This window comes from Botryllus schlosseri, chromosome 4 (assembly GCF_051294905.1).
Source record: "Botryllus schlosseri isolate E-star chromosome 4, Bs_hap1, whole genome shotgun sequence".
Lineage (NCBI taxonomy): Eukaryota > Metazoa > Chordata > Ascidiacea > Stolidobranchia > Styelidae > Botryllus > Botryllus schlosseri.
Window position 1 is genome coordinate 10477335 of NC_137239.1, and position 13350 is coordinate 10490684.

General features: G+C 39.9%; 1 protein-coding gene across 1 annotated transcript in view; it reads left to right on the top strand.

Moving 5' to 3' along the window:
* The window catches only part of LOC145437943 (uncharacterized), a 64996-nt gene that overhangs the window by 39809 nt on the left and 11837 nt on the right, over window positions 1-13350 (top strand). The window contains exons 28-39 of the mRNA XM_080315314.1: window positions 16-194; window positions 1612-1809; window positions 2943-3085; window positions 4033-4150; window positions 5223-5358; window positions 5874-6027; window positions 6665-6845; window positions 7334-7475; window positions 8548-8823; window positions 11112-11269; window positions 12145-12270; window positions 12558-12739. Of these exons, the coding sequence (XP_080171440.1) occupies window positions 16-194; window positions 1612-1809; window positions 2943-3085; window positions 4033-4150; window positions 5223-5358; window positions 5874-6027; window positions 6665-6845; window positions 7334-7475; window positions 8548-8823; window positions 11112-11269; window positions 12145-12270; window positions 12558-12739 (1993 nt within the window). The remainder of the gene's footprint in view (window positions 1-15; window positions 195-1611; window positions 1810-2942; window positions 3086-4032; window positions 4151-5222; window positions 5359-5873; window positions 6028-6664; window positions 6846-7333; window positions 7476-8547; window positions 8824-11111; window positions 11270-12144; window positions 12271-12557; window positions 12740-13350) is intronic.

Consider the following 13350-nt stretch of genomic DNA (forward strand, 5'->3'; position numbering starts at 1 on the left):
GTTCACTTTTTGCAGATACAGAGTCGGAGACCGCCTCACGATCTTCAGAGGATAAGTCAGCGACGCAAAAGTCTTCCAAAGAGAGTTGGAGAGAAGCTGCCGGTTGTTGCAATTCACCGGGATGCTACGGTCTCATACCGCGCAACACACATTACAGACGTCTCGATGCCAACAAATCTAGCTATGGAGATAAGGTAAGTGTAAGTGTTGGTGTGAACTGGAAATGGTCAAAGTAATTAGCTTTGGTGCTAATGTAGAAGAGAAAGGACGTTCTTTCCTCCATTTATGTACCTTCGACTCGGCTTTCATCAAAATCTACACTAGCTTGTAGATTATATGAGCTCATTTGATTCTGTGTTTGTATGCTTCTTACTGTGTCATCAACTCTTGACAAGTGGCGCGCGGAAAGTCTTTGAGCAATTAAATTATACTGCAAAGAATGTAGTCATGGAAGCAATGCGGGAAAGTGAGGTCACTTTGGATAATTTTCACAATTTCGTGTTATATTTAGGAAGTACTAGAGTGCAGGGAAAGTATTTATTTTGTTTTTCTGGGGTTATGGAGCATATATTAGAATCAACTAATGCAAAATCTTCAGTCTCATGTATGAGTACCATATTTTTTGAATTAACAGTGTCATAAGCTGTGGGGTGTAACTTCAGACTATGTAGTTATTTGCATGTCTTTTCACTCTATTTTTTGTAAACCCTCCAAAATGAGTCTTATTTGGTCAGAGTTGATGAAAGCGGCGGCTAAAATGAAACAAAATCTGACCTGTTGCACATCAATATTTATCAATGATGGATCAAGTTTATCTGGTATTGAGAATAATCCACCTCTTATTGAACCTCCAGCGGCAACCCGTTTCCATCGAAGACTATTTAAATGTTTTATTGCGTAGTGTGCAAAGTTAACCCCATGTCTTAAGTAACCCTGCTTTACGGTTTCAAGTTCAGCACCGCCATATTTCCTGTGAAGCTATGATCAACCGATAGTGCTGTCACAAAGTTTAATGAAGTAGCCATGGTTGAAAAAATACCAAATTATCTCTGTCAGGGTTGTAACTAAGTCCCAAGGTTCCGAGTGACAAGTCAATCTCAATTTTATAGTTTTGACTCAAGTAAGGGTCGAGTCATTTTCTATTCATCACGGAGTCAACTCCAAGTCCAAATCATTGCATTACCTGTTCGGTTTCAGGCTAGTTTCTTGTCAATCCCACTTTTTCGCAACACTGCTTGGTGGTATCGAATGCTTCACATTCATAATATACAAATTTTTCTTGCTTATAACAGTTTCAGTCGCATTTTCGACCAGTAGGTTAATAATAGACGAAATACCTACAGTGTGGTAACTTTACTATTCTTCGAAATTACGATGAAATGTCTGTCTTAGCCGTAGGACTCTGGAGTCATATGACTTGGTCCGAGCCATACACCATGACTTGAGTACAAGTCGAGTCAATACACAGATTGACTCGAGTCGAGTCGTCTTCCGTGTTTTGTGAAAATGACTCGAGTCAAGTCGAGTCACCAAGAAATTGCTACTCGAGTCCAGTCATGACTCGAGTTATTACAGCCTACCCTTTGTGATTTGTATTTCTGCTCACATCAGAACAACGACAGGAGCGGCAGAGAATACGACATGCGCAGCGAAGCAGAGGCAAGCCAGACTTCGACCTTGAAATATTACCAGTCTGTCAACGCACGGGGAAGGCTAACTCACCCGGACGCCAAGACTCCTCTTATCGCTAAATTTCAACACCCTGACAACATCAAAGGAATGTTTGACGAGATCTGTGACGTTTGCAAAGTGAGTCTTTAAATTATCGGCTGTATCACAATTTTCTTTTAAGAATTCACTGAAATCTACATAAACCTGAAAGCAATATGATTGCCTTATCTACACAGCTATACATTCCATTCTAATTATGCTAGGCCTTTGCGGTTTCTTTCTGTGAATAGCTGTCGTTCATACGATGTCATAGATGCCTTCATATTTGATATTAAATATGTCTAAGACGTCAAAATCCAATGTCAAAAGACAGTAATTAAATATATTGACCATTCTCAGACGACAAGCAATATGTTTCATTTTAGCTAATTCAATTTGAAATTTAATGATTCTCAAATTAATGGTCAAGTGTCCAGCTTCTTCCAATTTGAAATTGAAATATAAAATTGTAAGATATTTGACGTACCGACAGGGAAATTACTACCAAATCTAATTACACTCAAGCTCATATATTACTATAAGTTCACATATTTTTAAACCAGTGATTTCCATTGACCACCATCGAACCATGATGTCAGACCCACAAAATCTTATTTTTTAAAATTTTCAATATCAAGCGCACGTATTGCAAGGTGTCTTTACAGCAGGGTAGTAACCAAGTCACAGGGTTCCGAGTCACAAGTCAATTTACTTTTATAATTTTGACTCGAGTCAAGTCGAGTCATTTTCAATTGACCACCGAGTCCAAGTCAGTGACTAGAGGGTCGAGTTTGAGTCATTGTGTTCACTGTTCAGCTTTTAGGTTGTTCCGGTTCAATTCAAATTATTTACTCTGCTCGAGCGATATAGAATAGCTCGCAATCCTAACATAGTACTTTTCCTCAGTCCCAACAGTTTCTGGTCCTATTTGCCAAGTATCAGAACTGATAGACGAAATACCAATCACGTGGTGACATTACTTTTCTTCGAAGTTACAAGGAAATGTCTTTGTCATCCTAGTCTCGAGTCATATGACTTGGCTTGAGTCATGTTCACAAATTGACTCAAGTCGAATCGAGTCCTTTTACGCATTTGAGACATGACTCGAGTCAAGTCGAGTCACCAAAATATCGTGACTCGAGTCATTACAACTCTGTTACTCATATATGAAGCATCATTTTTCTTTAAGTTTTAGCCTTCATTAATGCCCTATTTCTGGCAACCGTTCTCAGTATCCAACATTCAAATGTTGCGACGACCATGGAAATCGTACCGCACATTTCGACCAAGGATACTGCAAATGTAAAGGAGCCCCGGATTTGAAAAAGACGACCGAAAGCCTATCCGAAGCTCTCTCGGTGACTCCACCGCACAGGTATTCTAGGAACGGTTAAACAGTTGATGTGCTAACTCAGGGGTCTCCAACACGCGGCCCGCGGGCCGCATGCGGCCCGCCAAGTCATATTCTGCGGCCCGCGACCTGATTTGAGATCTCAGAAAAAAACTAAGAAAACCAATTTGAAATGCTAAAATTGACTACAGTCTCAACTTGTTTTGTGTTGTTTCAAAATAAGCTATTCTCCTGTGCCCAACATCACTATTCGTCACTAGCCAAAACGGCTCTGGTGATGGCAACAGCATTCCATCGAGGGAGAATCAGCTGATATGAATGGGCATATTGACTTGACTTGCAATGGCCCAAACACCGCCAAGACCAAGACGCATAGAAAACGGCTCAGGGCAGTGGTGTGCAAACTGGGGAACGCGAAAGCATCAGAAGGGGAGGCGGAGCTGCGCTCAACTGAAAATTTTTTCGCGCATCGCGCGATTTACCTCTAATTCATCGTTATTGCTCTGTGTATAGGCCGGAATTCATCTTATAGAGCTCTCTCATCATCAATCACAACCTTCCATGCCATCAAACTAGCCGTTGGGATTGCTAGCTTCCTGGTTGCATTTTGTGATATGACGATTTTTCAGTATCATAAAGGGGGGCGTGTCTAAAAAAGTTAGAGAACCACTGGCTTAGGGCTTTCCCACAAGATCAAACTTTACGTGGAGATGGTATGTCAGCTAGTAACGGATCTCCCTAGTCCCAATATCGACTCCTTAGTCGCTGAAAAGCGTTTCCACGTATCGTGCACAGCTCACAGTTAAAAATAGCTCAGCGTCGTACTGACGTAGAGTTTTAGAACGTGGTTGCCTATTTTAGATCGATATCGAATTCATGCGGCCCGCGGCCTCTACGAAATTTGAAAATTGGCCCGCGACCCGTTTTGAGTTGGCGACCCCTGTGCTAACTGGTGATAAATTTTATGGCAGCACATGTTCGAATTGTCACATTCAAGTTGGAACGCAGCAAAAGCCTCCCGCCATCCGCTATCTGCTTCCTTTGAAGATAATGAGATGCTATGAGAATGCGCTCGCGAAATTTAACGAAGTAAGTGGTTGTTTATCAGTGGTTCGGATATTGCACAATCGTTCGATATCAGTGATCGTTAAGGTTGTACAAAAATAATTTTTTTTCAGTTATTCAGGGCCATTTGATGAAATTGTTAGATTAGCTAACAAAAACGTCACACACCAAATTTGGCTCAATTCCAACCGGTACGATGTGAAGCTAGAAGAGTTTTAAAATTTTGAATTCATTATAAAAAAAAATTGTTAAAATATTTTTCAAATTTTACTGTTTACCTCATAAAATTGTTGAGTTATCTATTTACACATTGCTCAGACATTGTCGTGCTTTGCTGGCACACCATTACGTCATAGATAACATTGAGATGCAGTTTATCCATCACATAGCTCTTCGGTGAGCAAGTCAGAGGGAGTACCATACTAGAATTAGTTTTATAGCATGTTCTTTAAATCATTCTTTTACATTTTGCGCAACGCTTGATGAAATATGCACAAAAACGTTGCTTGAAACAATAGAAAAAGTTGCAAAAAGTTGCGATATAAAATTTCTCCAAACAGCTTGAAACATACTACATTTATTCTGAGTATTTAGAGAGCCTTTGGAAGCTGTTAAATAAGTGGCAAAAACTAGCTCTAATGATGATGCAACTTCAGCTGGGCCTATTGTTATTGTTCACTTGGTTGCATGTTGTTATTCCTTAATCTCCCATCAGGATTATCACAACAGTCAAAGAAGTAAAGATCATATTGGAAGATCTCGCGGGCCGCAGAATAACCGTCTGCGGGCCGCGGGTTGAGAACCCCTGTTCTATGGCCTTAGGTTGGCCACCCCTAAATTTGATAATAACTTCAATCAATATTATTTCGACGCACCATTTACAATACTGTAAAGAACTGGCGGGCGAAAAGATGTAAAAAATTCAAAATTAGAAATTCGCGGAGAGTGCAACCTCTACGACACCAGGGCGGTGTAATTTTTATAACCAATTTTGACAATTTCTTATCCTCTATAATTTTGACAACTTTTTGCTTTCTTTATCGCCCTTCAGATTACAATTACCAAAATGGTTGCTGATTGCGTTGCTTTATTTCAGAATCCTGCTGATCTGACTGATTCTGGCCTGTCACTCCATACTGCTATTGATATTCCTGGGGATGTCGAAGAAGCAACTGTTAACGACAATGAACAAATAGTTCTTCTGGATTTGCTCGGATTGTCGGGACGGCCAAGTATGTACTGTGGTTTTAACATATGATTTTGTAATGAAGTCCTACTTTGTGATTCAATTGTTGTGCTCTACTAGTTGCTGACGATTATTCTTGACGAGTGTCAGCCGGAAATATTCGGGTTCATTTCAATATGAATATACTATTTAATTGTGTATTGAAGTTCTGTACCTACAAGAAGCTCTTCAACTGTTACTATGAAACACGCATTGACGATTCACGCCATGGTCTCTGCACTTATTCATTTGCGTTCTGGTATTTTATTTTTGAATCTAAAAGCTGAGTATTGACAAGTATTGACTGTCAAGCTTAGCTTGTCGTTTATGAGCTCCTAATTACATTGATAACAGAGTATCGAGCTCTGAGACCACTCCTGGCCGAAAAGGTTCGTTGGAAATTTTTGTGACACCAGTAAATCTAATTCTATTCCATTGTGAAAAAAAACTGTGCAGCTATAATTTTAACTCTAATATAGATTGAAGAAGCTGAAATTTCGTAGTTGTTAAACTTTTTTTTAGCCGTTAGAAAATTGCGTCGCAACTGCAAACCTCAAGTTGACAATCAAGAGAAAGATATCGACGTGTGCTCGGATTGCTCAAGTCTGTCGAGTGGAGTTTGCTGTCATGTACACGCTTCGCGGCTTCAACCCGTGTTGCATCTTCAAGGATACACGTAATATTGATGTTTAGATTGTGTTTACTGATGGTGTCACGCAGCGTTGTAATAATGTAATGACTAACCCTAGTCATGACTCGACTCGAGTTGCAATTCTTTTGTGACTCAACTCGAGTCATTTTTTCAAAATACGGAAAATGACTCGACTCGACTTGAGTCAATCGTTCTATTGACTTGACTTGACTCGAGTAATATACTGAAAATGACCTGACTCTACTTGAGTCAGTCTGTGTATTGACTTGTATTCGAGTCATTGCACATGACTCGGACTCATATGGCTTGGACGGCCAAGACAGACATTTCATTGTGATTTCGAAGAATAGTAACATTATCACATTATTGGTATTTCGTCTATTACTACTACTAGGCTCTACTTTAAAATGCGACCAGAAACTGTTAAAAGCAAGAAAAAGTTAATAAATTATGAATGTGAAACATTCGATATCACCAAGCACCAATGTAAAAAGTGTGTTATACAAAACTTTCTGTCGAAATTGAACAGTCAACACAATCACTTGGACTCGGACTCGACTGGATTCGAATCAAAACTATAAAAGTGAGATTGTCTTATGACTAGGAACCTTGTGACTTGTTACAACCCCGGTCTCGTTTGATATTCGGCTTTATTTTGCAGTTGCCACATATCAGGCAAAGAGAAAGACACCAAGTTAAAGCCGCTTAGTTTTGAATGGTGGCGCAGTCACGAAAAGGCGATGAAATCCATGCAGGCTTGTGCAGACGATTGCGTCAGCCTGTCCATCGTTTTGGCCAAGGATAAGAACGCTATAAGGACAGAGCACGAAGCCACTTGCAAGGTGACTTAATACAGTGGTCCTCACTTCGAAACCTCAGATCCCTGTTCACTATCAGGTCCACCATCAAATATATTACCCTTATATCTATCAGAATAGCGTTTTGGAGGTACAGAACTTTTACAGAACAATATACGATTGGTTGCTTTCTCTTTTCTCGTCTAGCTCCGTGGCGTAGTTGGTTAGGCGTTGAAATTTTTAATCCAACGATATATTACTTGGTGGATTCGCATCCCATTGAGGTCGTATTTGACAGTTTTGAAGAGTGAAGCAAAATTTTATGAAAAAACCTGAAATTCATTCGAAATTAATCTTGTTACATTTCAATGTCACGATTAAGCGACATTTGGCAGTATAATAGGGGTTAGGAAACGGTAAAGCCACAGTTCTTCCAAAAGAAACCGAGGAATCACAATGGAGTTATTGGTTTTGAACGGAAACTGCAATAGAACCGCATATAGCAAATGTGTAATTGATATTGAATTTCCCAGGTGTGTACATCAACAGACTTGCACAGACCTTGCCAAGGTGGCAATGATCTGACTCTTCGTATGAGATTTAGCGAATGCCTGCCGACGGTTTGGAGATCGGGCGTCTGCTCAGAGGGGCAAGGTGAAACTGCAGCTTTCAGTGGTGAGATGTTTTACTGCATTTTATACGAATGGAATATCTCAGGACTATGAAGGAACTTCAATGTAGAATTGACTAATATGCTTATTACAATAAAGATAAACCCTGATATTTTTGGCTGATCATTGATATACAAAGTTTCTTTGAACTTCCTTTTCGATGCTGACAATTAGTCCTGATGAAAATTTTCATGTTGATATCAATATGAATTTATTATTCCTTTGTATGTTGAAGAGTCCAAGAGTCCTCTTCAATGAAGGAACTCCTTCTTCCTGCATAGATATCGTCACTTTAGGTACGGTATCCAACTTGAACAAATGATACTAAGGTAGTCACAAGATTCCGAGTCGCATGTCGATTTCACTTTTATTGTTCAACTCTGCTAGAGTGATATAGAATGCTTTGCACTCATAATATCGTAATTTTCCTCAGACTCAACAGTTCTGGCCCTATTTTCCGAGCATCAGTCCTGATAGACGAAATACCAATCATGTGGTAACTTTACTATTCTTAGAAGTTACAATGAAATGTCCGTCTTGGCTTTTCTAGTCTCGAGTCATATGACTTGGTTCGAGTCGTGCACAATGACTCCAGTACAAGTCGAGTCAATACCAAAATTGACTTGACTCAATTCGAGTCAAATCTTGCATCTGCAAAAAATCACTCGAGTCAATTCAACTCTGCTACTTCACCCATAACTAGGTAGAATGACATGGAATGTCTCCATTGTAGTACTTCCACTGTCACCATGCCTAGTGTTTGATTAGATATGCTGAGAGTATATGAAACATTTTTACTTGCCTATTAGTATATTTTCTGGTTTCAGCTACACGTGGCATTGAATAGTTTATAGTTCGTGTACCACCTAAATATAGTACATTGAACGCTCTCTCATTCGAAATTTCATGCTGGTGACGTCGTATTTCGTGATACGATTGTTGATATACAATGTTCTTTCCAATTCTCTAATAGTTGCTGACGATTACCCCTGACGAGTGTCAGCCGAAAATATTCGGTTTTATTTCAATATGAATATAGTATTCAATTGAATAGTTTATCTGTGTTTTCACTCTAGGAAAGAAAAGGCCGAGATTTTATCAGGAAATCATCGACGTCGTGGTGAAAAGCACCAAAACGTTACTGCTGACTCCGGACTTGCGACCAGCGCATCTCAAACACGACAACCCGCTGCAGCAGCACTTTCAGAATTCGTCAGAGCCTGGCAACTTGGACTCGGAGGAAAGTTACAATGACAGCGGTGCAGGAGAAAACGCCGTCACGTTGAATTCGGCTGAAAGGTTGTCGCACTTCCGGACCATGATGAAATGCCTCAACGACATACAGTGCCAAGGTAGTTGCATTGCCTGACACTATACAAAGAAGTCGTCAGTGAAAAAAGACAAATTACCAGTCTCGTTAGTTGTCAGTCAACTAACTAATGTTTTTTAGAGCGGTTTTAGTTGTAGTTGCAAATTTTGAAAATTGAGTAGTTTTAGTTTAAATTTTCGCCATTTGGCGTGAATTGCGATGCCGGCATTCTGTTGTGTGATGTTCTTGCAGACTTTGCTTGGTCAGAGTCATCACTACTATTAGTGGCATAGCCACGAAATTGAGTAACTGAGTGATTCGATTTTGAATTAAGTATTATGCGTCGAGTCGGGTATTCAAGTATCGGTCATTATGACCTCATAGCAGTATTCAAGATGTGGACAGTTTCAAATATGGACCTTTTATGCCACCACAAGAAAATAATGGCAGTTGTATACCACTGAAAGGTTATTTGTAGCTTTGTTTGCGATTTTTCGCACACTACCTTATGATCAAAGCTCCCACAGTGGAATATAGTATAGGAACTAAAATTAACTGTTAGGTGCATGGAGCGTGTAGTTTCAATACTTGAAAACATCAGCAACCACTATTCGATTGGAACCATTGTGCCGAGCCCTAGTCAAAACCTCTCCCAATCCAAACTTGCTACTCCTTCCCTATGTAACGATGATTCTCGCTTCATTTAAAATTGAGTAATTCGTATTAGCAGTTTTTAGTCGGTAGCTTTTTAGTTAATCTCGCTTTTACAGTTTTGACTCGAGTCAAGTCAAGTCATTTTCAATTCACCAGCGAGTCAAGCTCAAGTCAGTGAGTAGAGGGTCGTGTCCGAGTCATAATGTTGTGACTCAAGTCCGAGTCATTGAGTTGACTGCACATTTTCGAGTAAAAGTCTTGATAAACCCACGGTTTTCCAACTATGTTGGTGATATCGAATGCTGCAAATTCATGATATGGTATTTTTCCTTACTTTTAACAGTTTCTGGTCACGTTTACAAGTAGGCCTAACAGTAAATAGTAGGGATGGTGTGAACGTGAGGTTCACGTTCGCGTTCTGTGTGTGAACCTCGGAAATTTAGAGGTTCGCGTTCACAACAGAAGCTTGGTAGGTTCTGCACTGTGAACCTTTTTGGTAAATTGTAATTTGCACTTCATTATAAGATCTTTGGTTCAAATTTATTGCATTTCAACTGCGGGTCACTCTGTGTATGGAGCTGGCAGCATAAAAAATCAACACCCAATGAGCATGCACCCTGACAACCTTAAAAGTTTTACTTGCTTTTTTGTTACCAAAAATTTCTCGACATATCCAGCTTTCCGTTCGTGAATATTTAGTGACTCTCTGCTGTGAGTTTGACCCGCAATCACACAACATCACGAGCGATATACGTAGTCAGCGAATGATGCATATTCAACCAATCTATGACATTGATATCGTTTTCTGATGTATAAAATCGAGCGGGCGTACGGGGTCAATCTCGATTTCATATCTTTACTGTATCATTAAAACCGAATCCGTGCGATTAAGGTGCTGGCTACTGCTATATAACTTGTTGTTTGCGGTATCGGTAGCAAGTATAGAAACCCGTTTTACACTCTGCTCAATATCAATGTAGCAATACTCAGACTCCGAATACATTGTCTGGTCTGGCTAAGACCATTAAGGCGTAAGCTTATATCCCCTGGTAAGTCCTCGTCGAAATTGTTGGCAAAGCGACGGAATGTATTGATTTTATGAGATTATTATATCCTTTGATAACCGCGGTTGATACACTTAGCGACGTTTAAAACGCCAATATGTACTTCAACAATGCGATATTATGTGGCCCGAGTCTTCACTAGGTATCGTGTACTTTAATATAGGCTATCACTCCATTGAAAGATAGGGTTGGAATTAGCAATATGACATCACGAGGTTCACGTTCGTGTTCACACAGAACCTTTCAAAAAGGTTCGCGTTCACACGAACCCGAACCTTTCAGAGGTTCACACCATCCCTAGTAAATAGACCAAATGCCAATGAAGCCTTGGTGACTTTCCTATTCTTCAAAGTAGCAATAAAATGTCTGTCTTTGCCGTCCTAGTCTTGATTCATGTGACTTGGTTCGAGTCATATACAATGACTCGAGTACAAGTCGAGTCGATAAAACAATTGACTTGAGTCAAGTTGACTCACCCAAAAATGGTGACTCAAGTTAGATTTGAGTCTAGTCATGACTCGTTCATTACAACCGCCACTTTCTCCCCCTTGTTTCTCAAAATCACCCACGTTAGGAACCACACCCGCATATATATCACTAATTTTACCATTAGGAGCGATGTTACAAGGTCTCGAGCTTGTCTCCGACAAGGACGTGACGATGGCCGCTTTGCTGGAGAAGCAAGGATCTGAGCGTGACGAAGCCGACAAGATATCCAAGGATTCGAAGCAGACTCCGACTTTCATCGATTTAATCCTCGATTTCATGAAGGCGAGTATTTTCGCTATCAATTCATGGCGACGAATATTTTTCTAATTTTAAGTCACAAAACATGGTTGACGCTTTTATAGCTCTGCTATTGTCTGTAAAGTAATAAATGACCTTCATTGTGATGTAGAGATGACAATGTATTCTTTGTGGTTGCATAAAAGGTACATATTTGAACTTTTTACATCTTTCATGCTGTTGTGATGTCATAATCAGTGGTTCCTTACTACTTGACTTGTCTCCTCTCAGATATTGAATTTTTCCCACTTCTTTTGGACAATGTAGTATTCAGGATTGTAACCAAGTCGCAAGGTTCCGAGTGGCAAGTCAATCTGACTTTATAGTTTTGACTTGACTCGAGTCGAGTCATTTTCATTCCACCAGCGAGTCAAGTCCGAGTCAGTGAGTAAACGGTCGAGTCTGAGTCATATTGTTATGACTTGAGTCGGAGTCCAAGTCATTGTGTCACTGTTCAGTTTTGAGTTCAATCAGGTTCAATCCACATTTTAAACTCTGCTCGAGTGATATAGAATGACTCGCATTCATAATATCATAATTTTCCTCAGTCCTAACAGTTTCTGGCCCTATTTTCCATGTATCAGGACTTATAGACAAAATACCAATCATGTAATGACTTTACTATTCTTCAAAGTTACAATGAAATGTGTGTCATGACCGCCCTAGTCTTGAGTCGATTTACTAGACTCTAGTCATTTTAAGCATTTGAAAAAATGACTCGAGTCAAGTCGAGTCACCAGAAAAATCGACACTGGAGTCATTACGACTATGGTAGTATTAGTCACAAATATCTGCGATAAATAGGCTCATGTTAGCTCCAGTGAAGTGTTTCCCATGCAGAAATGTATATTTTGTTACAGAAAAACTCTTGCGGCGCCGTCCTGGATTGCATTGAGGTTTTAGAAGCGCCTTGGGAACTTCCTGTCGATGAACAGATGTTGTCTGCGAGACTTCTCAAGAAAATCGACTCAGCTATCAGCGTAATTGTAAGCTTTCCTTTTTTGTGTCCTACACATGTTGTCAATTCCAGAATTTAACGTGCTACGCCCAGCATATTTCTCAGTTTCTTTTTCTGAATTAAATGTCCCACAAGTTTTACAAACGCAGTTAGTAGGGCAGTTAAAAAAATTTTTCCGAATTCCGTGGATTCAATGATGAAATTGTTAGGTGGCCTAAAATGCCGCACACACAATTTGGCTGGGTTGTAATAACCCTGCTCAATGATCCATCCATTCCGCTTCCATCTCTACATAATTTCAATCTAAAATTTCAGTCTCAAGGTTCCGGTAAGCCCGTCAACGAATCCACGACGTGGGAAGAATCTTTTCAATGTATCATCGACGCGTTTCTCAATGAAGTCGCGTTCAAAGCAATGGCTCAGAGAGATATTTCTCAGGCGGTGGAGAAAAGTTGTATGGCGCAATGGTACATGATTGAGCTGGCTGATGTCGCAAGGTGGGTTTACCTGTCACATTGCCAAGCAATGCAATGCTATTTGGTCTTAAAATTCTTCATCGTTGTATTATTACGACATTCTAACTGCTCCCTGCATCGCATAAAAACGTTCTTCCTGCACTTCAACAAAGTAATGAAGTTTATAGATATGATTGCCATTGTGATTGTGGCTACGCGGGGAAAAACAACACAGGACCGCATAAAACAGCATGCTTCTACATTTATTATCCCTGAAGCTTGTTTCAGAACTGGCAAATGCCATAAATTCTGCCATTGGATAATCCTGTTTTCAAACTACAGATTTCCTTTTGTTGTGAAAGGTAGCAAACAATTTCATTTGTGTGCCTTGAAGTCGACTTTTATCGGATTATGCCAACCAGGTGTAAGCCTACAGGAGTTTGTGTACCATCTAAATGTAGTGCATTGAGCTTGTGCTCTCTTCGCCCCGATTATTCAAAATCTCATTCAGGCTACGTCATACTTTGTGATACGATTGTAGATATACAATGTTCTTTCCAATTCTCTACTAGTTGCTGACGATTGCCCCGTGGCGAGTGCCAGCTGAAAATGTTCAGGTTCATTTCACTATGAATATTAGGGCTGTTCAGAAA